General features: G+C 48.5%; 11 protein-coding genes across 11 annotated transcripts; 9 read left to right on the top strand and 2 right to left on the bottom strand.

The window, feature by feature from the left end:
- Positions 1–2,066: 2,066 nt before the first annotated feature.
- On the top strand, positions 2,067–2,876 carry N7462_000940 (uncharacterized protein; the record flags this gene model as incomplete). Its single annotated transcript, XM_057072666.1, has 1 exon — positions 2,067–2,876. The coding sequence occupies one exon, from the start codon at positions 2,067–2,069 to the stop codon at positions 2,874–2,876; it is 810 nt and encodes a 269-aa protein (XP_056939196.1).
- A 2,347-nt stretch (positions 2,877–5,223) lies between these two features.
- N7462_000939 (uncharacterized protein) lies at positions 5,224–5,532 on the top strand (the record flags this gene model as incomplete). Its single annotated transcript, XM_057072665.1, has 1 exon — positions 5,224–5,532. The coding sequence occupies one exon, from the start codon at positions 5,224–5,226 to the stop codon at positions 5,530–5,532; it is 309 nt and encodes a 102-aa protein (XP_056939195.1).
- A 1,572-nt stretch (positions 5,533–7,104) lies between these two features.
- N7462_000938 (uncharacterized protein) lies at positions 7,105–8,902 on the top strand (the record flags this gene model as incomplete). The annotated part of the gene is made up of 8 exons (XM_057072664.1): positions 7,105–7,256; positions 7,330–7,343; positions 7,407–7,479; positions 7,535–7,866; positions 7,931–8,289; positions 8,350–8,547; positions 8,615–8,758; positions 8,819–8,902. The coding sequence occupies 8 exons, from the start codon at positions 7,105–7,107 to the stop codon at positions 8,900–8,902; spliced, it is 1,356 nt and encodes a 451-aa protein (XP_056939194.1).
- A 199-nt stretch (positions 8,903–9,101) lies between these two features.
- On the bottom strand, positions 9,102–11,690 carry bioDA (adenosylmethionine-8-amino-7-oxononanoate aminotransferase; the record flags this gene model as incomplete). The annotated part of the gene is made up of 5 exons (XM_057072663.1): positions 9,102–9,274; positions 9,329–9,906; positions 9,980–11,313; positions 11,360–11,453; positions 11,509–11,690. 5 exons carry the CDS (start codon positions 11,688–11,690, stop codon positions 9,102–9,104), a joined length of 2,361 nt encoding a protein of 786 aa, XP_056939193.1.
- Positions 11,691–12,276: 586 nt separating this feature from the next.
- Positions 12,277–13,614, top strand: N7462_000936 (aminotransferase class I/II-fold pyridoxal phosphate-dependent enzyme; the record flags this gene model as incomplete). The annotated part of the gene is made up of 3 exons (XM_057072662.1): positions 12,277–13,030; positions 13,084–13,226; positions 13,285–13,614. 3 exons carry the CDS (start codon positions 12,277–12,279, stop codon positions 13,612–13,614), a joined length of 1,227 nt encoding a protein of 408 aa, XP_056939192.1.
- A 1,306-nt stretch (positions 13,615–14,920) lies between these two features.
- On the top strand, positions 14,921–15,865 carry N7462_000935 (carbonic anhydrase family protein; the record flags this gene model as incomplete). The annotated part of the gene is made up of 2 exons (XM_057072661.1): positions 14,921–15,368; positions 15,495–15,865. The coding sequence occupies 2 exons, from the start codon at positions 14,921–14,923 to the stop codon at positions 15,863–15,865; spliced, it is 819 nt and encodes a 272-aa protein (XP_056939191.1).
- Positions 15,866–17,488: 1,623 nt separating this feature from the next.
- Positions 17,489–19,072, top strand: N7462_000934 (uncharacterized protein; the record flags this gene model as incomplete). Its single annotated transcript, XM_057072660.1, has 4 exons — positions 17,489–17,627; positions 17,704–17,807; positions 17,885–18,763; positions 18,818–19,072. The coding sequence occupies 4 exons, from the start codon at positions 17,489–17,491 to the stop codon at positions 19,070–19,072; spliced, it is 1,377 nt and encodes a 458-aa protein (XP_056939190.1).
- Positions 19,073–19,374: 302 nt separating this feature from the next.
- On the bottom strand, positions 19,375–22,831 carry N7462_000933 (cation-translocating P-type ATPase; the record flags this gene model as incomplete). Its single annotated transcript, XM_057072659.1, has 4 exons — positions 19,375–20,040; positions 20,097–22,170; positions 22,231–22,496; positions 22,574–22,831. 4 exons carry the CDS (start codon positions 22,829–22,831, stop codon positions 19,375–19,377), a joined length of 3,264 nt encoding a protein of 1,087 aa, XP_056939189.1.
- A 284-nt stretch (positions 22,832–23,115) lies between these two features.
- Positions 23,116–23,438, top strand: N7462_000932 (uncharacterized protein; the record flags this gene model as incomplete). Its single annotated transcript, XM_057072658.1, is given in 2 exon segments — positions 23,116–23,181; positions 23,199–23,438. The coding sequence occupies 2 exon segments, from the start codon at positions 23,116–23,118 to the stop codon at positions 23,436–23,438; spliced, it is 306 nt and encodes a 101-aa protein (XP_056939188.1).
- A 397-nt stretch (positions 23,439–23,835) lies between these two features.
- On the top strand, positions 23,836–24,160 carry N7462_000931 (uncharacterized protein; the record flags this gene model as incomplete). The annotated part of the gene is made up of 2 exons (XM_057072657.1): positions 23,836–23,924; positions 23,980–24,160. 2 exons carry the CDS (start codon positions 23,836–23,838, stop codon positions 24,158–24,160), a joined length of 270 nt encoding a protein of 89 aa, XP_056939187.1.
- Positions 24,161–24,162: 2 nt separating this feature from the next.
- On the top strand, positions 24,163–24,909 carry N7462_000930 (uncharacterized protein; the record flags this gene model as incomplete). Its single annotated transcript, XM_057072656.1, has 2 exons — positions 24,163–24,190; positions 24,524–24,909. The coding sequence occupies 2 exons, from the start codon at positions 24,163–24,165 to the stop codon at positions 24,907–24,909; spliced, it is 414 nt and encodes a 137-aa protein (XP_056939186.1).

Genomic DNA, 24,909 nt, shown 5'->3' with positions numbered 1-24,909 from the left:
CAAAACTATGAGTAGCATGGGTTTTTATCAGGATGAAGGCCGGGAGAAAACTATTCCATATTTCAGCAGAACAGAAATACTCCCCTGTAATGCAGTCCATGCGTATCTATAAAGGTTGCCTAGAATGAGGCCTCTAGTCTCGAATTTGAACTGCCCGTTTGCACACCTGAGCTGAATCGCGAGCGTGATAGAATCATGCGTGACTCATTTTCTGACTATCTTTTGAAGCACCTTTTTGATTAATATCATCAGGCGCCTAGTTGAGTATTTTGATCTCTAAGCAGGTGTTTATGATGATGAAATTATGACCCCAATAATCTTCTACGGGAAATCTTCCCCCTTGACAGTAAAAGGAGACCTGCTTTGCCTTGGTTTATACATCGGTTACATCACGGGCTGGCATCACGGGCTGGGCGCTCAGAGCAATGCTCTCACATGAGATTTTGAGGATAACGGCCGGAGGCTATTTTTGCTTCTTGTCAAGTTCCGAGCTTCCGACACCCGATAAGCTGCTCGGAGACCGGAGTAGATTTGGTGTGGCACAAAAGTTCATCTATTGAATTTTCTTATCTTGTGAAACATGCTGAATGATATGTAATATGTTGTGGACGGAGCACCTCGCGGTCGGAGGGATTGTGGGGTCTCTCTTCAAGATGAGAACGATAAAAAGGCCGAGGTCCACCGGTTTGCAGGGTCTATTTCTGTGGCGCCAAGTTATCAGCCAGCCCAAAACCCTATATTGGTCTTCGCGAATCATAATATGTAGGCGCATGTAATAGCGCGCTGACTCCCGCAGGTGAGATATCACATTATTGTCTAATATTAGTTCTGGTTCCTTAAAAATGGTAGCGAAGAAGCCATGTGGTTTCGTTTCGACCATGGGCACAGCGCGTCGGACTTTTTTGTGGGTGAGTCCTCCGACCCTCGTCTCCCCTGAATCCCTTTACCGTGCTAAAATCGGATTGATCCGCAAGCGATAGCTCAGTTCCTCGGACCTGTTCATCGCCAACGTGCCGGCAATAAAATTCAAATTAAATTAAATATGGGAGAAAAAAAATAACGAGTAGAGTCCACAAAGCGATTTCAAAGCCAGCCTAAGCGGGTCGCGAAGTATTTTCCTCGAGAAGTCGTAAGCGACGGACGAAGCAGAATGCGGCGCATCACATTGGGAATTGAACCAGTATCTATTCATGCAAACTCCTCATGAACATCTCACCGACTCTTCAAGCATTCTCGCTGCGACATGATCAATAATTGGTCATTTGTCTAGTTTGGCTCATCTTTCAGAAAGCGGCTCGAGTGAATTTCAACAGGTATTCCGTTTGGGCCAAACTAGAATGACCCCAGTGACTGCACTTCGCTTGGTTTGAAGTGACAGGGAGGTCCAGTCTCAGGGCCCCTGAATCGCTCGGTCCTATCAAAAAAAATAGATACGGGAAAGCACGAGTAGGAAACCGTCAGAAAAGCACTACTGCAACTAGCAGCATGGAGAGTTTGATCAGCGCCGCTAGTTCGGAGATAGCATAGTTCGGTCTTGTCAACACCCGAGTCAAGAAAAGTGAATGCAGGAACACGCCAATCACATTAGTTACTATGCGGTCGAAGAGTCAATGGCCCGGTCTGGTCTTCTTGGGAGTCCTTGGTCATGTCCAACTTGGCAATCCGGCAGGATACAGATCGGCATCCAATACAAGTGGACCCTTTTTCTCCAGGCGACTAGAGGTCGGGGCGCGAGCTCAGGGTTCGGCACGTATAAGGCTCTTTTGTCCCTTCTTCTCCTGACCACTTTTTCTTCCAACTGCCTCATTCTCTTGGTCTAAATTGCCTGTCGCTCTTTTTTGCTGTTCTCAGCGTCCATTCTTTTACCACTTTATCAACCTCACGCCAACGTTGTTTTTAATTCACGTAGTTCGACGTTTTATTCCGCCAAGATGAAGCAATCAATTATCACTTCCCTCGTGGCTCTGGCCGCCTCGTGCTCTGTAAGAAACTCCGTAATCTACAGATCTTGTGCTTTAGGGCTACATACGGAGTATGGCTAACTGGCTTTTGTCACATAGGGAGTTATGGCTTCTGATAGCCTGATTAGTGTCCCCGTTGGCCTCTGCGCTGCTATCCTCGGAGAAACCGAGTGCAAGCAGCAGTCCGTTTCCAATGGTCTGATCAATGTTCCCATCGATGGTTGCATTGCCGCTCTCGGAAAGGCCAAGTGCGACCAGGCCTCGTCTTCCTCCAGCGATGGAGGCTCCCTGATCAACGTGCCCATCAACATCTGCCTGGCCGTCCTCGGTGAGGCTCACTGCCAGCAGAGCTCTCAGTCTTCGGGTGGTCTCATTAATATTCCCATCAACGTTTGCCTCGCGGTTCTGGGCGACGTAGACTGCCGGGATTGCTCTGAGGACTCCTCCACCACCGTGCCATCCGTGCCTAGCTCTGAGACTCCCGCGAGCCCTTCGAGCACCGCCGGAACTCCTCCCCCTGCAATCACTGGACACCCTGGCAATCCTTCCGGCTCTGCTCCGTCCGGCCCTGCTCCGACTGGCTCTGCTCCCTCTGGCTCTGCTCCCTCTCCTTCTGGCTCTTCTCCCGCTCCCGGTGGATCTGGACCTTCTGGTGTCTCTCCTGGCCATTCCCACTCTGCCGGAGCTATGCCCGCCTTTACCTCCACTGTTACCCACTACAAGACTGTCTGCCCGATGGCCTGCGGTTCTCCCACCACCTCTCTGCGCCGTGTGACTCCCACTGCCTCTGCTAGCCACACTGCTGCCAAGACCCCCACCACCAGTCCTGTTCCCTTCAACGCGGCTGGCCGCGCTACTCTATCCGGGGTTGCGGTGGCGTTTGGCGCTCTCTGTGCCCTGGCTATGCAGATCTAAGTTCCCTTTGAAATTTCTGGTCGAGCCATCTGACAGCTGCATCGGAAGACAGTTGACATAATTTCTTAATATTAAGTTCTTGTTGACAATATCTATGTTCTTATCTATATTGGGCAGTCAAGTCCACTCTATTATCCACATCTATTCTCCATGGTTGATCCAACACAGTTTCAGTGTCTGTAATCCTATGAGTGATGTATGGCCCTTGAGTAGTTTGATCTCATTCCGCTTTGCGCTAATACCCAATTACTTCAAAAATAAAGCGGAAGGGAGACATTCATTCCCTTCACTGATGTGAAAAGGCATTTGTTTTGGCTTTACTCCATCGTTTCCATTATAATTAATAGTCATGAGCACCCTCCCACTGCGCCATGAATTACCCGGGATGGGGGATGAGGGAAAACAACGGCATTAGCTTCGGAGTGAGCCTAGGGCGAAGGCATTTTACGGTTTAAGGAAATGGACTGATACTCAAACAACTCATTCCATCTCAACTTTGGATTTCAATATGGATACCGAGCAACTCTCTGCACAAAATAGTTATCAAATTGCTCTGCACCTCTACGTTTTGCGCTCCAACTCAAAGGCAACGACTATCACTATATGGCGGTGAACCATGAAAGTTCAATCACCTTTAAGTTCAGTAGGCCCGTCTCGCGCAATTCCTATATTATTTGTAAGCCCTTCCTTAATGGATAGGCTTTTTAGCTGTATAAAAGTAAGATCAGTTGTTCCGGGGAAGTATCTTCATGCAAAAGAAAGGAAACTGTCCGCAGACACCATATATCATTGGCTATGTCCCATCTCATATGTAAAGTGAGCCTCTAGACTTCATAGTTTTCATTATGTGCATGAAAAAATATGATTGGACAGAGCTTCTGAAGCCTGATGTCTGGATCTTACATCGAAATTCGCCCTTGAAGAATTTCCTAATGAATTTATCGACTGCTAGGCCCGATGTCTTAATGTTAACCAGTCAGGATGATTATATATCAATATTGAGAGTTATAGTACACCTAACCGTATGTACAAACCCTGCTTGGCGAAGTATATAAAACGCTTTTGATAGTTCATCGGGTGATATACTTCACTTCTGTACGGACAAGACACTTTGTGTTGGATAATCTGTTACAGTAAGCCACAAGTCCGCCATATTTTCTAGGCTTCGAAGTATCCTCTCCTGACGATGAGTTGCTAGTAAAGTGCGAGTATATCATTACGACTGATTATACTACAACTATCACCAAAACTGGTGTCATACGAGAATAATGGATTAACCTGGAAATTTTTACGATTTCGCCAGACGGTCGATCGAAGAAAGCAGTTGCAATCAATGGTTCTATCCCTGGCCCGTCAATTGAAGCAAACCGGGGTGATGAGGTTATCGTACATCTCACCATCAGGCTTCCACACGATTTACAGAATGGTACCAACATTCACTTGCATGGAATTCAACAGTTTGACACCAGCCAGAATGATGGTGTCGTTTCTATTACACAATGTCCGACTGCGCCGAAAAAAAGGATCTTTTATAAATGGCGAGCAATGCAGTACGGCACGACTTGGTATCATTCACATAGGACTACAGGCCTGGGGGGCCCTCTTTGGTGGGATTGTCATCAATGGACCAGCCAGTGCTAATTTCGATGAGGACAAAGGTTTTATAATCATGAACGATTGGGATATCAACACTGTCGATGAGCTCTTCCTTTCTACTCAGCTCGATGGTCCACTGACTCTGGATAATGCCCTGATCAGCAGAAAAATGCTTTCGGGGAAGATGGAAATGCCAATCAGACAGGAACTCGCTTCAACGTTTCATTCATAGCTGAGAAATCGTACAGACTGCGACTAGTGAATGCCGCCTGCCACACGCATTTCAAATTCTCCATCGACAATCATACTATGACCGTTATTGCGAATGGTTTAGTGCCAATTGAGCCATATAGTACCAATGTTCTTAATCTTGCTATGGGCTAGTTTCTTTCCACCGATATCCACACAGAAAGACTGATCAATTCACCAGGGCAGTGCTATGATATAATTGTGAAAGCCGATCGAGCCTCGTTCGCGAATAATTTCTGGCTTCGGGCGATCCCACAGTCTGCTTGCTCCGAAAACAAATCCCCCAACAACATCAAGGATATTGTGTATTATGGTGATGAGTCCGCTCCTCCAACAACCACCGGCCATGCCTATACGGATAGCTGTGAAGATGAAAGCATGTCGGACTTGAGTCCGATTTTTTCCGAGGACATCAGAATACCATTTTACAAAAAAATCCGAGCCAGTCTCTCTAGCGAAGAATGGAGATAGCCTTTACCGAAGGAAACTCAACTCCACATCCATGCATGTCTCCTGGACAGATCCCACGCTCTCGGAAGTTTATCAAGACCACAATTCCCGGCTGAGCACGAGCGGAGTAGTGGAACTTCCTCGTAAAGACGGGTGGACCTATAAAGTCATAGAGACCACCCTCTTCGTGCCACACCCAATTCATTTGCATGGTCACGACTTTGTCATCATGACTCAGGGCTGTGGAGCATACAGTGGGCAAGTGATCTCCCTTGCGAAGCCGCCCAAGAGAGACACCGCAATGCTGCCCGAGAATGGGCATTTGGTTATTGCATTCAAGACCGATATTCCTGGCGCATGACATATAGGATGGCACACTGGAGAAGGGTTTGCAACCCAGTTTGTGGAGCGATATGATGAGATCAAAGCTCTGGTTGGTTACAAGGATCTAACAAGCAACTGCCAGGCAAGGAACGCGTTTGAAACCAGGCTCAGCGTAGAAGATGATGACTCGGGGATTTAGGCCCATCGTTTGAGCTATACGCACAGGCTCGCCATCCGACAAAGTTTGGGGGTGAGCATTGTATGTGAATTCACACTGTGCTCATGGAAACTTGAGAATACTCTAGGGATAGACCTTGCTGTAGAACTATCTGATCAAACATCGAATGAAGGTGGTTTCATTTCAAAGCTCATAATCAACTGACGAGCTACAGTCGCATACATAATTCCATGGGTCAGCATGTCTCCATGTCTCTCAAGAGGCACAGAAGCAAGCCCCTTCACCTATTCCCAGGTATTTGAAGCAACACAACAACTTGAGGCCTTCCCTAACTTCAGGGATGTGACCTGCATTTAGACTGAGCAGAACGTTTGATCAAGTATCCTGCTCGGAGAACGACATCCCAAGCGGCAAACGAAGCTTGGCATGTGGGGACGCATAAAAGTCTCCAGGTCAAAAGTCACATGGAGCCTTTTCCGTTGCACTAGGGTTCAGAAATCCCGCTTGACCCCAGAGTTTCATTAGCAGGGCCTCTTGGTACCTGAACCCCAACCTGTCAGTGATTAAATAGCCACGGTCAACGACCGAAACCCAATTCAGTTGCCCTGACTAATATTTTCGGTAATGGTGGCAAGGATGCGCTTCCAGCCGCAGTTGTGGCCCAAAACGATGGTTGGGATGGGTCCACCCCTTCGGCTCATTAATCATCACACGTTTACCGGCTGTGATGGAAGTCTTTACTCATCGTCTCGTTGAAATTGAAATATGCCAGTGTTTTCCCCATGAAGCATGCCCTCTTCTTCGCACCCTCTCAGATGATTTGATCTAGCTTCACCATTAGAGAGAGACCGGCGCGTACCATGCTAATGACATTTCTCTAGTCCTTAGCGTTGTAGTGTTGGGGTCGCGGATTGGACGTGTCCGGCTACCCTCGGGGCCACCACGAGGTACCGAGATTTTCGTTATCTAATAGATCGCCATCCCGAGGCCCTTATTGGCAGGGCGGCGCATTAAAGTGGAGGAACCGACCCCAAGAGGCGCCCGGAAGTGGGCCGCAGGACGCTTAATTCATGATTATGGTGACCGAACCCCAAGCCTCGCATGTACATCACCAAATTGGACCCTTCTCGGGCCAATTTGTTCTCCAGAATTGAATATGCAATAGAAACTGACTCCGCTGATAAGCCCTGATGACTTCCCCCTTCTAGAAGTACCGAGCCCCAGAATTCGCTCCCCGGTTCCCACCAGAATCAATTACTGCGGGGGTTCGGTTGGCTCATGCAACGTTGAGCTCCACTGACGTTTAGCTAAGGATTTTTTTCCACACATACATAACTAGTAATCCTTGCCTTCGAGGCTTGCTTCTCTCTTTCTCTTCGGTTTCGGCCTCCTCCTCTTTCTCCCCAATAGATATTGCATATTCGATACAACATGACCATCGACGGAGTCGCCCCCAAGCCTGATCCCATTGACTCGGAATCGGGATGGAACGAAAAGCGATTTGAGGACGAGAAGCCACGCTACGTGGATGCATTTGGAGATGAGTCCAATGCTGAAGTTAAATACAAGACGATGGAATGGTGGTCAGTACTCGGCTCTTCCTGGTTCTAGATTGATTTTCGGTGGAAAGAAATTGACTAAATTCTCGATATATAGGCAAACTGGAATGTGTAAGTCACAATTCTAAAATTCGAAGGAAGCGAATAGGAAGAACAGCAACTGACTGACCCCAGTCATGATTGCCGAATCGGTTTCTCTCGGTGTTCTATCATTGCCGGCAACCCTTGCTCAATTGGGCCTTGCTCCGTAAGTTTCCCGATGTAAATCACTCACAATCGAGATTCCAAGTTGACATTTCTAGGGCTCTTGTTTTGATCATTGGCCTCGGCCTTCTCGCTACCTATACTGGTTACGTGATTGGACAATTTCACCACCGATATCCCCATATCCAGAACTTGGCTGATGCCGGCGAGGTTTTGCTCGGCGCATTCGGCCGCGAATTATTCGGCATTGGCCAACTGCTGTTCTCCATTTTCATCATGGGAAGCCATATCCTGACATTTAGCGTCATGATGAACACTATCACCGAGCACGGCACCTGCACGATGGTCTTCACGACGGTTGGATTCGTGATCTGCATGGTCTGCTCGCTGCCTCGTACCATGAAGAACATGACTTATATTTCTTGCACTTGTACGTGGAACTCACAGTATTTCGACCTTCTTTTTTGGAATCTTACCATTGATATGAACATTAGCTTTTGTGAGCATCTTCACTGCTGTGATAATCACTATGGTGGGAGTGGGTGTCCAGGGCCGTGGGTACAACATCATTAAAGCCACAGTGGACACCGACCTCTATCATGCCTTCACTGCCGTGACTAACATTGTCTTTGCCTACTGTGCACACGTTGCCTTCTTTGGCCTTCTTGCCGAGATGAGGGAGCCTAGGGATTTCCCCAAGGCTTTGTATATGTTGCAGACTTTCGAGATCATCTTCTATACTGTTGCTGCTGTCGTCATTTACTACTATGCGGGCCAGTCTGTCGAGTCTCCGGCCTTGGGATCTGCCGGTCCTGTATTGAAGAAGGTTGCCTACGGCATTGCTATTCCTACTGTAAGCTCGAATATTCGGTTCCGTATTTGAACATGTCTGAACAGCTACTGAATTTGACAGATTGTGGGTGCTGGTGTCGTCAACGGCCACATTGGACTTAAGTACATCTATGTCCGACTCTTCCGTGGAACTGACAGGATGCACCGCCGTGACCTTGTTTCGATTGGCTCTTGGGTCGCAATTGGCCTGAGTTGCTGGATCATCGCCTGGATCATCGCCGACGCCATTCCTGTGTTTAGTGATCTTCTCAGTCTCATTGTAGGTTATTATTGTGTGAGAAGTTTTGATTTTCTCTGACTGATTGTTTCCCTTTCCTCAAATGCAGAGTTCGCTTTTCGCTAGCTGGTTTAGCTACGGCCTTGGAGGTGTGTACTGGCTTCACCTTAATTGGGGTAAATGGTTTTCGTCCCCAAGAAAAGTTTGCTTGACTATTATCAATGTTTTGATTGTCTTGATCGGGGGTTGCATGGTAAGTTACATTTAGGGTTGTTTATCCTTCCACATTTTCAATTGACAAATGGTGTTATAGTGCGGTCTCGGCCTCTACGTCTCTGGCAGGGCGATTCACGACGATGCCTCTAGCAACAGCTTCTCGTGCGCTAGCAACGCATGAACCCTCTGAACGCAACAACAATTATGTCTGGTTTGCATAAATAGAGTCTTTGTACTATATGAACTAACGATCTTGTCTATATGGAGTTTGTTCATCATGGTGTTTTGCGAAAGTTTTGTATCCTGCACATAGCATGTTCTTTGATTTTAAGTACTATAGAACTATCCATACATTTTTATATTCATATATGATGCTCTTATCAAACCAGTGAGAAACGGAGTAGTTTTTCCATTTCCTGTAACGATTCAGGTTTTGAAGTCACGCTCGACATGAGATAAAGGACATTTCCCAAGACTCGGGAGTGGACATTGAACTGGTCGCCTCCGACGGCGAGCTTCTGCTGCAAACCTTTGGCGGCATTTGATGTATAGCCTATGAGAACTTTAGCATTCGGTTTCTTTTGATTTTATCTCTTCGAATACTTACCTCCACCTTGCTCGTCTCGCAGCGAGATGCTAAGCACAGTTCCGATCGCGAATACGCTTTCAACGGTTCCTGCACACGACAGATCTTTCAAAAGATCCTGAGACCAGACACTCCACACATCTGAGTTAGATTGGCTTGCTTCAGCCTGCGACTTGCTATTCCAGTCCCCCTTGAAGGCATCCCACGATCCGTTTTTATCCATTTCGGACATAGCTTTGAGAGAGTCCACTGCAACAGTGCAGCCAACCGCGTGGGCGGTGTAGCTGTGACCGTGAAGAAGAGCGTCACTCTTCTCTGGGCTTGAGAAAGTTTCGAATATTTCCTGGCTGGCCACTGTTGTACACAGAGGGATCAATCCGCCGGTGAGCAGCTTTGCATTAACGGCAATGTCGGGGTGCACGCCGAGGAAGGAAGCAGAGGTGGGACGTCCAAGGCGATAGAGACCAGTGAAGACCTCATCAAAAATAACGGGAAGCCCCGACCATGATGTAGCCGATTTTGGCGACGAAGCAGTCGAGCAGAACAATTCTGGGTGATCACGCACAACATCTGTCAGGCAACGCTGGAACAGGGGGTCACTATGAAAAGCGTTAGAAATTTTCCATCTACAAATTCAAATTGGAACACGGGAATGAATCAAGTAGTACACACCAAAATAGCATTCCGCCAGCGCCCAAAATAACAGGCTCCAGAATCAGCGCGCCGAACTTCATGCCCTGGCGTTTCACTAAATCCTCAATAGTGCGGTGGATATAGCTCTTATAGCGTTGAGCAGCCTCTGAGTTCACTCGTGTGTCGAGGTCAAACACAGTGTTCAGAGATTTGAATTCAGCATCAGAACCCAAATCGGCCTGGAGTTCCTCTGGTACCTCGATCTTCCATGTTCCATTCACCATCTTAACAAGAGGGAAGTCAAACCAGTGGCCTCGTCCCCGGTACCATTCTACCTTTTTGTTGTAGGTCGAAGGCTCGGAGCAATCCATCACACCGATGGTATCGCCGTGATAACTTCCCTTGAGTCCTAGAATACTGATCTGCTCCTCAGTAGCATCCCAGCCGTACCGGTCACAGGATACCCGAAGACCCATCTTCACGGCAACTTCCATGCCAGTGCTGCCATTATCTGTATAGAATACTTTAGTAAACCGCGGGTTATCAAGGGTCTTCAGGAGACGATCAGCGAGTGAGAGAGCTGGCTCATGGACTGCCCCGGCAAACATCACATGGCCATACCGACCGGCAGCATAGGCTGCGGACAAAGAGAGATCAGGGTTTCCATGGCCCAGTCCCTGGGTCCACCAAGAAGCAGATCCATCAAAAGTTGGTCGCAGCTCACTATCCGGTCTCTCTGTCTGGCCTGAGCCGAAAGTCTGGAAATAATCATCATGGGCCGAATCGATCACGGTGATATCCTTAGGACGCATGCCTTGATGCTGGGTGAATGGGTACCAAATCAAATCCTGAGCACGTTCAGCCATCTCCTCCAGGCGCTCAATTCGTGCATTATTTTGATAGGTCATCTGTTCAAGCAAGCGAAGAATGTCCGACTCTTGAGAAACCTGTCGGTAGTAGGTAAACATTGCTTCTTCATCTCGCGCTCGCGCATCCACGTCTGTTGATGATGGCTTTGCAGGAGGAGCCAGTAGGGGAAGCAATGGAATGCCCTTTTTGCGGAAGTAATCACCTAAATAGTCATGATTTTGGTAATAGTCATCGCGGAACAGCAGAACGGATTGCACGTCATATCCGCGGAGAAGTAGAGACTCATATGCCGAGACCGATGAGGAAATTCCACCTAGACGGGAGTCTGCCACTAGAACGATTGGGAGACGAAGTGGCCGATATAGATCGGCTTGCGAGTTGCCATTGGGGCCCGGTGAGTGCACACCCCCCGCGGTCTCGACCAGGGCGAAATCAATGTCAGACCGAGCCCACTCTGACAGAGTGGTATGGATTGATGCGAGCAAATCATCATCCCTTGGGATCTGCTTCGGTTAGTCTCTATTTTAAAAGCAGACTGGGGATACGGACGGTCTTTTGTTTTGCTGCAATATGCGGGCTAACAGGCTCATCGAATTGGTACAAGCACTTGGTCACTGTACCAGCTCCAAAATGTCTCAAATGTCTGCGAAAATAATTAGCCGCCAGATATCTGGATTGAGATACCGTATGAGCTATACCGATCATCAGCCTCATCCAATGATCCAGTGGACACAGGTTTCAGGAATGCAGCCCTCTGCTTTTGGTTCTGGATCGCGTTACATAGCACGGTGGACACGATCGTCTTGCCTACGTCCGTGTTGGCACCATAGACCTGGTGCGCACGCAATGTGCGCCAAAGACCAGCACCGACAGGAGACATATTGCAATTGAGGTTGCGAGGGAGTGGCTGTTCAAGACAGGAACTGGAGCATCCCCGCGTTGGGAGTGGTAAAGTCAACTCCGGGCGCTGTTTGCGCTTACCGGGAAGTTTGACGTCAATGCGCCAATCACCGGCCCGCCGCGGCTCCACCATCTCGACTTCCCCTTTTCACCGAGGTTGAATTTCCCGTTGAGATGAGGAATTCCCAACATCAATGTCCAGAGTTAAAATGGTGTGAGTCAGACTGTCATCCAATTGCGTGAAGGGAAAGTTGATCGTGAGACTGGGTTCGCTCTGATTTCTGCATCTTCGACACTCTTGCTTGCTTGCCCTGGCCTGTGTCTCCCCCGGATTCGTCAGCGGTCCGACCTCGCCCTAAAAGATTTAAAGTGCGGGAAGATCGTGGGAGACCGTTCCCCGAGGGTCAAGATTCCGCTCAACACCCGTTTTTAACCGACTTCGTACCTGCGCGGGAGATTAGGCCGATTTTTTCATTCCGATTGGAGCTGGAGTAGAAATAACAAACAACCAGCGACTGCGGAATCAGGACCCTGAAGGCAAGAACCGCACGGCATCGTCAGAGCCAATGGCACTCATTAATGCGTTGACGAATGCGTTGGTCAAGCGAGAAGCGAAATCTGCCCGCCGCAAGCTGACTATCTTGCCACAAACCGCGGTAGATTTCTCTTCTAATGATTTCCTTTCTCTTTCTACAGCTCCGGCCTACCGGAAGCGATACCTTGCGCATCTGAACAATGCCCCAGAATTCTATCCGTTTGCCAGCGGTGGATCACGTCTATTAGACGGGCATTCCACCTATGCAGAAGATCTGGAGCACTTTGTTGCGGATTTTCATGAAGCACCCACTGCGCTGCTATTCAACTCAGGCTACGATGCCAATGTGGGGGTTCTGTCTAGTATTCCTCAGCCAGGTGACCTGATTCTTTATGATGAGCTCATCCATGCAAGTGCCCACGAGGGAATGCGGCTCTCTCGGGCCGGAGCTCGTGAGAAGTTTGCTCATAGTTCGCCAGAAAGTCTGCGAGAAGTTCTCAATGCGCGAATAAAGAATGATTCAGAGATTCAGAACGGCACCCGAAATGTCTTCGTGGTAATCGAGTCCATATACAGCATGGATGGCGACATGGCCCCTATCAAAGAATTCATTCGTGTTATCGACGAACTCCTCCCCCGTCAGAATGGGTATTTTATTGTCGATGAAGCGCATGCCACAGGTGTCTTCGGTCCACGTGGTGCCGGCGTAGTTCAACAGCTTGGCGTTCAAGACCGCATGTTTATTCGAGTACATACTTTCGGCAAAGCATTGGCCAGTCATGGTGGTATGCGTTCTCGATCGATCTTCGTGACTCGTGTGCTAAATTCTTCTAATTAGCCATGGTGCTATGTGGCCCCGAGACGAGAGATTACCTGATCAACTATGCCCGCAGCCTCATCTATACCACTGCTCTCGGATTTCCCTTTCTCGCATCAATTCGCACCAGCTACGAGCTTCTTTCCTCGGGAGAAACTCAACCAGTAAGTTTATACAAACTCATCGCATTGAAGAATATCGTCTGCTCACTGTTGCTCGAAGTTACAACACCGTGTTCAGCAACTGATCGGGTATCTTCACCGCTGCTTGAACACTTTGGAAATAGATGAGTCGGTCGTTTTCGAAGTCGACCACTTTCCCACCTCGCCCATCTTTTCATTGCGCACATCACACCCACGACAATTGGCTGCTTCGTGTCAAGTCGATGGTTTCAATGTCCGCGCCATTATGCCGCCCACTGTCCCCGAAGGCAAGGAGCGAGTACGGGTATGCCTACACGCCGGCAATACCGAAGATGAGGTGAACGGTTTAGTTCAAACTATTCAGACATGGTTAAAGAAAGGCACAACAAGCAGAGCGGCCAAGTTATGACCAGAACTTGTGTTTCCACCCTCGTTTTGTCAAAGCAAGGCGGTGATCATTTCCATTTAGAGTCCTTTACGGGGCATTCTACTCAACGAATGAAGAAAAGCACAATACTTTTGCCTTGTCTAGTGCATGGGAAAACAAGAGGCCTTCGTTCTTCAAGGCCCCGAAAATAAGTGAACCCAAATATCTTCTAATATTTGTGAATTGATATATGTTTAGCCTGGCATTCTAATTGTGATTCCAGTCGGGGGCGTGTGCCGGTTCAGAATTCCCCTTGCTGTATTAATGTACGATGTGGGTATTATTCCCGGCGACTCCGAATCGGGGCCCGGCGGTCCGGGTTTGGCCAACTTTAACAGAGCCACCAAACACCAATTTTCACGCTATGTAAAAATTGCCGGGCTTTGCCACAAGCCATGAAGGGACTTGGAGTGGGGAAACACGGTAGGCATAATCAATGCCGGGCTGGCGTGTGCGCATAAGCTCAATGTTGTTCTCCTAGAGCCCGGATTTTTCAATCCAGAAAATTTTCTCCCACTGCTTCGCAAAAATGCTACTTTGTAGATATTTCGAAAGGTCGAAAGTATTCACTGAATATTTACAACTTGAAGTAGTTCCGATTCTCATCACTTATATAAGGCTGTATTGGGTTCCTATTTCGATCGTGTTCAAGCCGAACTTCGCCGAGATAGCCTTTCCGATGTGGGTTGAAGGAAGTTGACTTACGACCAGTAGAATATATCCCCGAGCATTTATTCAGGGGTTCAAAGGAAGTAATTGGAAGAAAACAAACCAAGTGGCAACGGCGGCCTATGTCCGTACGGGCAGTGATCTGACTATTTCGTACTCTGTACAGAGCCCCCCACAATCACACCCAACGATCCAGAAACCCCAATCCAGAAAGCCATGTGGGGACCACAGAGCCCCCTCGGGTCAGTAGCCCCAGCGTTCAGCTCTCGTGGCGCTGACTTCGCTGTTTTCATTCCCGATTTTGACGATCATTTACTGCGGTAGGGATATATGGAGATATGGTGGGTATCCAAATAGTTCCATACTTTCGAACCCTCCGGCGGTGCCGATCTCTCCTTTTGGGTGACCGGGACCAGCTTCGTTGGGAGTAACTCAGGTCATTAGTCGGATTGCTTGGCCAGTCTCTCGGTATCATGTCATAAAATAGAATAACAATAAATTTCAAATTTCCTTAATAAACTTGAGAGGAACCCTATAAAGACCCCAGCCCCAAGCAGCGGTTCTGGTAGAAGTCCATTTCAATCCAATATCTTTTCATATACTGTATATCACCATCATAATGAAGGTTGCTGCCGCCATACTCCCCCTCATTGCTTCGGCCACCGCGTCGTGCCTTCACGGCACCTCGCTGATGCCTCGTTCCGCCGATGGCACCGTGGACATCAACTCTTTCAACTACACCAACACCGGTGGTCCTCTCACCTGGTACGGTCTTGATGAGTCAAACAGTGCTTGCTCCCAGGGCAAGCACCAGTCTCCCATCGATATTGTCACTGACAAGATTGACTACGCGGCGGCCAAGTCCATCAAGTTCCACGTTCCCAGCACTGACAATGCCAAATTTGAGAACCTGGGCTCCGGTCTTGAGGTCGTTCTGACCAACGGAACCCTCGTCGCCTCCCAGCGCTCGTACACTCTGGCTCAGTTCCACTTCCACACCCCCTCGGAGCACCGTATCAACGAGGAGTACTACCCCATGGAGGCTCACTTCGTCTTTGAGAACACTGGTAGGCTTTAATTCCATCTTGCTTCCGAGTCAATGTGCATCCAATTGTACTTGATCTACACGACGGGATTATGACCGGCTTAGGAACACTTCAATTGAGATTGCCATATACTGATAAATGTGCTAGCTGGCTCTATTGCTGTCGTCGGCTTCGTTTTTGAGCTGTCCCAGTTCGGCTACTCTACTCCTCTGTTTGACTCTGTCTTCGCTCACATCGACGACATTGCCACCCCTGGCACCTACACCAAGACTGGCCACCTGGACTTCACCGCTCTGACTGCCCACCTGAACGCCCATGGCATCTATCAGTACACTGGCTCTCTCACCACCCCTCCTTGCTCCGAGGACGTCGCCTGGTTCCTGAGCACCGAGCCCCTGCCTCTGAACGTCCAGAGCTACAACGCTGTCAAGCACGTCTTGAAGTTCAATGCTCGCTACACCCAGAACGCCCTCGGCCAGGACAACCTGCTTGAGATTGCTTCCAAGGAGCTGAACTAAATTGATGGCAAAGAATGATATTTAGGATTCGGCAGAGGTGGAGTTTTGATGGTTCAATCAGACTGCCTGAACAGTGGAAAGCGTGATATTTGGTATGAACTATGTATATTATAATTTATAATTTCTGGGACTTGGTACCCAAATTGAATATGCGCAAATACGCCCAAAAACAGCGCCCTGAGCACTCGAACTCAAAGCTTACACGGAGTCTTTAGATCCAGTGTCCGGCTGTATATGGACTAGATGTGGGTAACGCACGGCACACAAATAAGCCAACCATAGTAGCCCAGGCGGAAAAGTTTTCATTTCTCCGGGGACCAAAGGGGCTCAAAACCCCCTTGGCATCGGAAAGGAAATTTCTTGACGGAAACAAGCGTATAGAAGCCCTCGCTAGCGCACGACACAAGCTGCCAAGTGGAGCCCGAGATCGCGATTCCCCTGAGAAATCCCATGTAGGGCTCTGGCTATCCCAGATTTCCCCAGCTTGCAGATGAGGACCCTGGCAGAATCAAGATCATATTGCCCGTTTAATTCCAAAATTTGATTTTAGCTATATGTAAATTCTTTCGATTATCTGCTTGGAATATTTGGCAATCCTTTATTTCCATCCGAACATCCGGAAAGCAGAAACTTCTCGGAACTCTCCAGTCAGTGGGTCTTCATAACAAACGCGACCCATACCCCAGCGCATTATGGAAGATTGGCCGAAATAATAAATTTCCTCGCTGCCCTCGCACCCCGTCGATCTTTTCTGAAAGTGTGTAAGACGAGATGCGCCCGATCGCTCGTACCCAGCGAACTTAGCCTTTCCCGTGTCGCCCCTTCTTTCCAGATCTTGCGGTCGATGTCTTTCGGCTTTTCTCGGCTTGGCAGTCCTGCTGGTGGATTCGAAGTCTAACATGCCTCTCTCTCTCATACGGAGAGCGTAGTATAGTACTAGTACAGCACTAGTAAAACTGTAATGCCTGTGTCTTCATATTTTCCCTATGGCTACTTTACGAGAAGGCATATTCTGCACGTCTTATACAGATAGGCATTAATTCAGGCATCAAGGCACTCAGGCATCATATTGCCCACAGCGTCCAAAAATTCTTAGTACCCAGATGTTGCTTTTCTTTTGCAAGCCATTGGCCATGATCATAGATATAGTCAAAGTTCTGTGAGCAATATGTACATATTGCGTTCCTTTACAGTCTGAAATCTTGTGGAGCTCGATGCGAATGCTAATTCTGTATCGGAGAACAACACAATTTCTCCAAATGGTCCTATTCGTAGCGTGACAATGTGGACTGATCGATAATGTACTTTCGAAGTCTATCATGATATTCATTATTATTGTATGATGGGCCTCGCAGCAGAGGTATTCCCAGGATTTATAGTCAGAATCAGTCCGGAACATTTATGATATGTGAAGCGCCTCATAATCAGCTATCGCACGCGCTTGCCAAGGAATCCGCCAAGATCTGAGGTAAGATGATACTTGGGCAAGATCGGTGGGGCCCGAGCGGCTCGCAGATCGCAGGTTATCCATGTTCGCTCACCCCTTGCAACCAGCCCTTTCGACACGCCTTGCCCCCGGTGTCGCGGCACATCCAAGTACTGTAGAATAGCTATCAGCACACAATGTCTGGACCCTCAGGAGTAGGAATCGATTGCCATGATCTTTCGTCGAATCCCCGCTTCTTGTTTCGCCAGCCTCGCGCGCTACAGTGGTTCGAGAACGGCCGTCTGGTGAAACGCCATGACGAAGAAAGACAAGCAGGTAAGAAGACATATTGCAGAATGCAACTCCTCTCGTCTTATCCTCCTCATCTTATCGTTGCCTGGCCCGTCCATAGGTCGCTTCGAGCTTTTTCTCGATTTACTTTACGTTGCGATCCTCTCCAACTTCGCGGATACCCTTGTGGAAGACATATCAGGCGCAAAGCTTGTGAAGTACATTGTAAGACTTGACTGATAGACATCCCTTGCGAGCTTAGTTCTGTACGGGAAGTTCACCTAATCTGGACTTTCATATAGCTCATCCTATCTCCATCATGGCACGTATGGAGTGACCTACGCGAGCTGATGAACTCCTTCTACAACGATGACCTTCTGCAGCGTGTGATCATTCTGTGGGTGATGGCTACGCTAGTTGTTTATGGCAATAATGCGCCTCTCGTTGATGAAGACATTGGCGCGATGCGCTCCGCAGTCGGCGCTTACATGATCGCTCGTTTGACATGCAATTTGGCCCATCTCTACTACTCTTTTGCCAGCTACCACCACCGGGCTCAGCAGCGTCTCTGGGTGGTGCTATCCACCTTATTCCTTTGCTTGTACATTCCACTATTCTTTGAGTCGGTCTCTATTCGCGGGAAAATTGCCGCCACCGCCGTGGCTATCTTTGTTGAAGAGGTTACCTGGATATTTTGTTACTCTCCCGCTGCAAAGAAACTTCTCCAAGCCAAATACACGACTGCAGTTGATATCAACCACGAGGTTGATCGATACGCCGCATTCTATATTATCGCTCTTGGCGAGTTTCTCTATCTGATCATTGTGGGGTCACCTGCCGCGATCGGGCTGAACGAGAGACTGCTCCGTGCCGTTTGGACGTTAATCATCGCGTTCTGTCTTAACTGGTTGTATGTTCATAATGACGGTTCTGTTGAGAATGACCATCCACTGCGCCACAGTATCTACACCGCATTTGCATTTGCTTTGATCCATCTTCCTCTGATTGCCAGCCTTTTGGCTGGTGGTCATGTAGCTGCAGCATCTGTGGCCGAAAAAGAGTTCGAGGATGCGCAGCGGTGGCTCCTTTGTGCAGGCCTCGGCACTGGAATCATTTGTCTGTACATCTTCGCATTGATGCATGGGTCTAGAGATGAACCTGGGACGTTGTTCCTAGATAAGGTATGCAGTCTGCGCTCTCTCTGGACTGGAGAATACGTCCTAACAAATCCCTAGCCCCTCCGTTTGATCATGCGGCCTATAACCGGCATTATTCTTATTTTATTGCCTCTAGCTCATGACCTTGGTGCTACTTCTGTCCTATCAATCATCATGGCACTCTTTGTGTTCTGCGTACTTTGGGAAACCATTGCCTCTCTACGGAAAAATGCGTGCTTTTTCGAACAGTGGGAAGATACCGAGTACCCCGAGAAACGACAAACTAGAGGCGACAGAGAGGATTACAAAACAAGCGAAACTAAAGAGGCTTAATCAGTGTTATGCATCTTTTCACAATGGCTTGGCTCTCCATTCTTATGATAACCTTTGGCCTTCTTCATATATATTTTTTGGATTCATAGAATCTTTCATATATATAGGGAGTCTTTTAGTCTTGTCCCAGGGGCCTTGTGTAATGAATTCGAATTTCATGTTCTATGTGCTAAATATGCTGGTGCATTTAACTTTGGAAACACTTCTAGAAAAGAATGTGTCGTTCCGTTCCAAAACTAAAGAAAAAGGCTAGAGTCAGGCAAAAAAGGCCATGGGCTCGATATCACGGCGCCCCTCTTTGATCACACCAAAGACTGTTCAACCTTTGTTTCAGTGTCTGCCTGAGTCTCTGAACGGCTCATAGTGGTATATCGACTAAAGTCTTTTAGTCCTCGACGCTCGCCCTGAAGTACGTCCATACCGTTCTTCTTTTCTTTGTATGCCTGGCGGCGGAAGTAAGCCCGTTTACACCACTTCCAAAACTCGATACCAGCGAAGAAGAGTACTGTCTCGACAAAGACAATCCCCCATTCCCACGAAATAGCCGAGTGCTTAAAGACACTGTGATTGATCACCGGGATATATATGATGGGGAAGGCGAGCACAAAGCCAGCCATGATACCCCAAAACAGGAACTGGTTGTTCCAGATATCGTACATCCACTGGGTAAAATAGCGCTTGGAATCGGGCTGCATTCGGAAGAAACTTCGGCGCAAGTTCATCATTTCCCATGCCAGGAAGAGAGCAAACCAGGTCATACATGTGAAGGTAGTGGCGCGTGCACGGAACACAGTGTCACAAGTATAATCAGTGTTTGGATCGTTGTATTGCGTGTTGCATCCCATAGCAAGATTTCCGTCGCCCCAGCGGAACATAACGAGGGCGAAGGCGGATAGACACAGGGCTGCCATCCAGACGCCATACACGAGCGTGTCTATGATAATCTCCCAAGTGAAAATGCCTTGTTTCTATTTTCATATCAGTGTCAATGCTTCTCAGAGAAATCGTATTGTTGAAAACTTACACTCTGTGGTGGGCGATCCATAACTTCTGGGGCGGCTGCTTCCATTCCCAATCCCATATCAGGCAGGCCTGAAGTAATCATGATAATCCAGATGATTTCAACTGGAGCAATCGGAAACACAGACTGATTGGTGTCATCCTTAAAGGCCAGACCAATAAGCAAAGTCAACGCCAGTGCGACGTTCTCGGCCAACAAATGCAGAACAAATTTCTGGATATTGTCGAAGATTCGACGTCCTTCTTCAATGCCGTTAATGATAGAAGCAAAGTTATCGTCAGTAAGGACCAGCTCTGAGGCATCTTTGGCAACATCGGAGCCGTTCTGGCCCATAGCAATACCGACATCCGCCCGCTTTAATGACGGCGAGTCATTGACACCATCACCGGTCATTGCGACATAGCAACCACGACGATGCAGAGCGTCAATCATGCGGACTTTTGTATTTGGAGCACAGCGAGCAATAACCAACGGCAGTGTAGGGAGATTGTCGATTTCATCTTCAGTGAGTTTATCAAACTCTCCTGCAGTCATCACCATGGCACTAGCCACGTCCCTCGCGATCATATCCATATTTGACGGAATGATACCAACCTGGGCCGCGATAGCACGTGCTGTACCCGGATGATCACCGGTGACCATATGAACGGAGATACCGGCTTTATAACACTGGGCGATTGCGCCCGCAGTTTCAGGTCGAGGAGGATCATACAGACCTATTAGTCCATAAAATACCAACTCCTTCTCTATTTCCTCTCGTGGAAGGGATTCTTTGTCTTCTTTGCTGTTAAGTCCATTTTCACGACCAGCTAGGGCAAGCACCCGAAGACCTTCCTTCGCAAGAGCCTCCATATTCTGTAAAATTTCGTCGCGAATTTCCTCATTTAGAGGCACAGGCACAGACCCATTCTTCCAGGTGATTGTTGTGCATGTATCGAGAACTCTTTCAACCGCTCCTTTAGTGAAGATCATTTCGGAGGTTTTCTCTGAACCATTGTCACATTTAGAAAACATGACCGACATCTTTTTCACTGTCGAGTCAAATGGATACTCCGCCTTTTGGTACCAGGTAGGCTTCTCGCCCTTGGTCCAGCGATCAATGCCCCAATGAAACCGGGATGCAAAGACTTGGATGGCGATATCTGTGGGTTCTCCACGGGCTTGCCATTCATCATTGGCATCTTTATGCAGATGTGCAAGATTGGCCATGGCAGCGACATTCAAGAAGGATTTCAACAGTTCGTTGTCCCCTAGAAGCTCCTCCGGCGATGTTGGTGTACCAGCCTGCAACTCAGGTTCAATTTTAATCGGGGGCTCTGGAGTCAAGCTCAAATCGCCCTCATGAGGATTCAAGGGATCATTGGATGATCCCACCGAATAAGTCCCAATTGAAGGAATCCAGGCGCGCTTGGCAACCATGCGACCTTGAGTGAGCGTACCAGTCTTGTCCGAGCAGATATTTGTCACGGCTCCCAAGGCTTCCAAGGAATCTAGCTTCCGAACGATGACATGCCGCTGCACCATCTGACGCGTTCCGACAGCCATGGTAATTGTGAGAACAACCACTAAACAAGCAGGTATCATAGCAAGACCAGTCGCAACTGCATAAATGATTACCTCGCTATCTCCTCGCCAGCTATTTGAGCCTGCGACAACAATTGCGAAAATGACCGCAATGCCAAACAAGAGAAGCGCTAATTTTGATAATTTGCGTTGTAGCGGAGTACCAACGTTGATTCCTAGGAAGCGTCCGATCGCATCGGTGGTGGTCAACGTCCATGCTTGGAGATACCAGCGCTTTTTGGTTTCACCCTCGGGCCCTCGCTTAACTGGGCGTCGCTTTGAGTCACCTCCACGAAGAGCTGCAGCGATAGCGCCGATTTCAGTTTTCATGCCGGTACCGACGACAACACCCCGAGCACGCCCCCGAGTGATGGTTGACGAGCTATAAGCGATGTTCAGCCGATCGCCAGGGCCGGTATTAGTGTCGAAGGTGGCTTCGGCATCTTTCTGAACTGGAAGGGACTCTCCTGTTAAAAGAGCCTCGTCGGTTTCAAAATTAAAGGCTTCAACCAATCTGGAACTTCAAATTAGTGCTTCTGGTATTTATATTTCGGGGTCTTCGTTCTTCACGTACCGAAGATCTGCAGGAACTGTATCTCCAACTTTCAATTCCACCATATCTCCGGGGACAATTTCATTCGCAGGGACAGTGATTGTTTTTCCATCACGAGTTACCACTCCCGTAGGAGAACTAAGGGATCGTAGAGAATCCATGGTCTTTTCGGCCGCAAAGTCCTGGTATACTCCCACGACAATATTCAGAGCGATCACTGCAGCAACAAATCCTCCTTCAATCCAGGATCGAATACCGAAGCTGACAGCCATAGCAATGATGAGCACCTATGGATAGGTAGGTGAGTATTAATCACATTTGCTTCTTCTGACTGGGATATGGATTGATCTATCGATTGACTTACTAGCATCATTGCATTTGCGACTTGTCGAATGACAATTTTGGCAAAGGAGACCCCCTCATCGCCTTCCAACAGATTTTGACCGTATTTTTCAAGTCGTTGCTTAACTTCTCTGCTTGTCAAGCCATCGTCGGAGTTTGTGCCTAGCTCCAGGAGCGTATTCTCGCACGTGAGGCTATGGGCTGGCTGAGATAGGCACTGTTGTGAGGCTGCATCACTAGGAGACTGAGAACCTTTGGATTGAAGTTTCTCCTGAGACATCGCGTGAGTGCCCAGGGAAATCTAGTCGAATATTCTAGGTGACGTGTTCAAGGGGGCGTCATATAGAATGTGTCTTCGAGAGTATGAGAGTCCATACACGAGCCAAGAATGATTTCAAGGGCCTAGATGTTTGAGAGAATCCGAAATCTAAGTAAGTTCCTGATCCTCTGGATTTTAAATACACGTGGGCTCCAAAATCCTTGATTCTTATTTTTTTTTCCTTTTCTTCATATCATCCGGGGGTATTCGCCCGATATAAATAATCTCGCCTACAACTAGCGTTGATGGCGAATTCCGCCCGAATCCAAGATGCAACCGGGGCCGCGGAGTATCTGTACCGATTATGCAATGTCTTTGACCAACCCAGAATCTGGGGAATTCCAACCTCACTGGCCAATCGCATCTTCGAACCACGCTTCGGCATCGGGCGGACCAGCTTGGCATCGTCCCTTCGAGGATGGCCGAGATTCGGATGACGCACACGACTGGCCTCGGCGTTGGCTCGGCTGCGATCCGCCACCGACCAGTGATTGGCGGCGGCGCGGAACGCCAAGAGCGGGATCCTGGGCGGCCCTCCGCGCTCGACACCTCCAACGACCTGCGATAATGTGTCATCCTTGGCTGGTCTTGGGATTTTCTTGGCGCACTTCTCTTTGTGAGGCCTGAGAGCCCACCACGCGGTTCAAATTTGCCCACCTTTCCCGCCTCTGATTTCCCCTTGTCTGGAGTTGTACAAAGGTTCTGCTGCGACAGTGGCAAACGGGGGTCTCCGCAGGCAGTTCATTTCCTACCAGACAATGGTTGAGCTTTGTGACCTTGTTAATGGATGGTTCTGTATCTTTTGCCGACCTGGATGATCCGACCAACCTTGTACCTTTGGACCTAAATCACCTTTCATCAAGATCGCTCGTTGTTATTGGGTCTGTTCTCTTGGTCTTTCCTCTCGTATTTCTACTTGCATTTCCTTGCGTGGACCAGGGCTTTGGTTCCATGCACCTCCACCTATGACGGAAGAGAAACTGCCTGAAGGCGAGATCATCGGGGTCGTGATTGGGGCTATAGTGCTGTTTTTCCTGATCAGCATGGTTCCGATGTGAGTTCTTGACTGGGGCACAGACATGTCTTGGCCATGCCCCGTCTCATGTCAGAGAATCATCTGGAAGCCTTGAAAGTGGTACTGATATTGTGTTTCTATCGGGTCAGCGTTATCATGTGGTACCATCGGCGCCGCACCGCCGCTCGGGTCATGAGAGAAGCTCACAATATGAGTTCGCCAATGGAGCAGGCTTCGTCGGTGGAGCGATGGTTGGAGCAACAGAATGCACCTAGCGATGTCAACCAATATTCCCAAGACACTTGGTAAGTTCACACTTGCTCTGTTGTTTCCCTCGTTTCCCGATGACCCCAATCGTTGCCACAACCCTCAAGCCTTGGCTATGGGGCCCGATGATGCGATGCGGGGAATGCCCAGGGCTGGGCTATGGACCAGGCTTCCTTATGAGCATATCAAAATGCTCCAGAGCTTGATTCAATTTCTCGGCATTCGGGCGTCGGCCATCTTCCTCATTTGAACTTGACCTAGATAGCCGGGGTTCCGGGACCGTTCTCGGAGCTCTTGGCGCGTCGGGACTGGTCCAGAATACTACAATTGAAACCTCACCGCATATTCCCACCTTACTAACATTCCGCCAGTCCAATATGTCTATCGTCTTTGTCGTCGTCTCCATATCTCGTGTGTCCCGAGCCTGCTCGCTTACCCCGCCATCAACACAACCTCTCCCCCACGCGATCAGATAGCTGTCAGTGTGGAAATACGGATCTCAGACGCGATAGCGGAATACTTGTCCTTAATAAGTGTCATCATGCCTTCCATCTCACGTGTCTTACCTCTTGGTTTGAATACCAGCGGTATAGATGCCCAATTTGCCAAGCCTCTTATTCTCCTGCAGATGCTGTACGAAGATAAACTTCCGTTAATTTTGCAAGAATTCTTTGATGTATATCATTATTTCAAATTGACCTTTTTATATCAATGTATATTGACTGTGGGACTTACGCCACCGGAGAGTTTGCTGTGA

The sequence above is a fragment of the Penicillium macrosclerotiorum genome (genome assembly GCF_028827735.1).
Source record: "Penicillium macrosclerotiorum strain IBT 26536 chromosome Unknown utg000001l_segment0_segment0, whole genome shotgun sequence".
Lineage (NCBI taxonomy): Eukaryota > Fungi > Ascomycota > Eurotiomycetes > Eurotiales > Aspergillaceae > Penicillium > Penicillium macrosclerotiorum.
The sequence above is the reverse complement of the archived record's forward strand: the minus strand, read 5'-3'. Positions and strand labels throughout refer to the sequence as shown.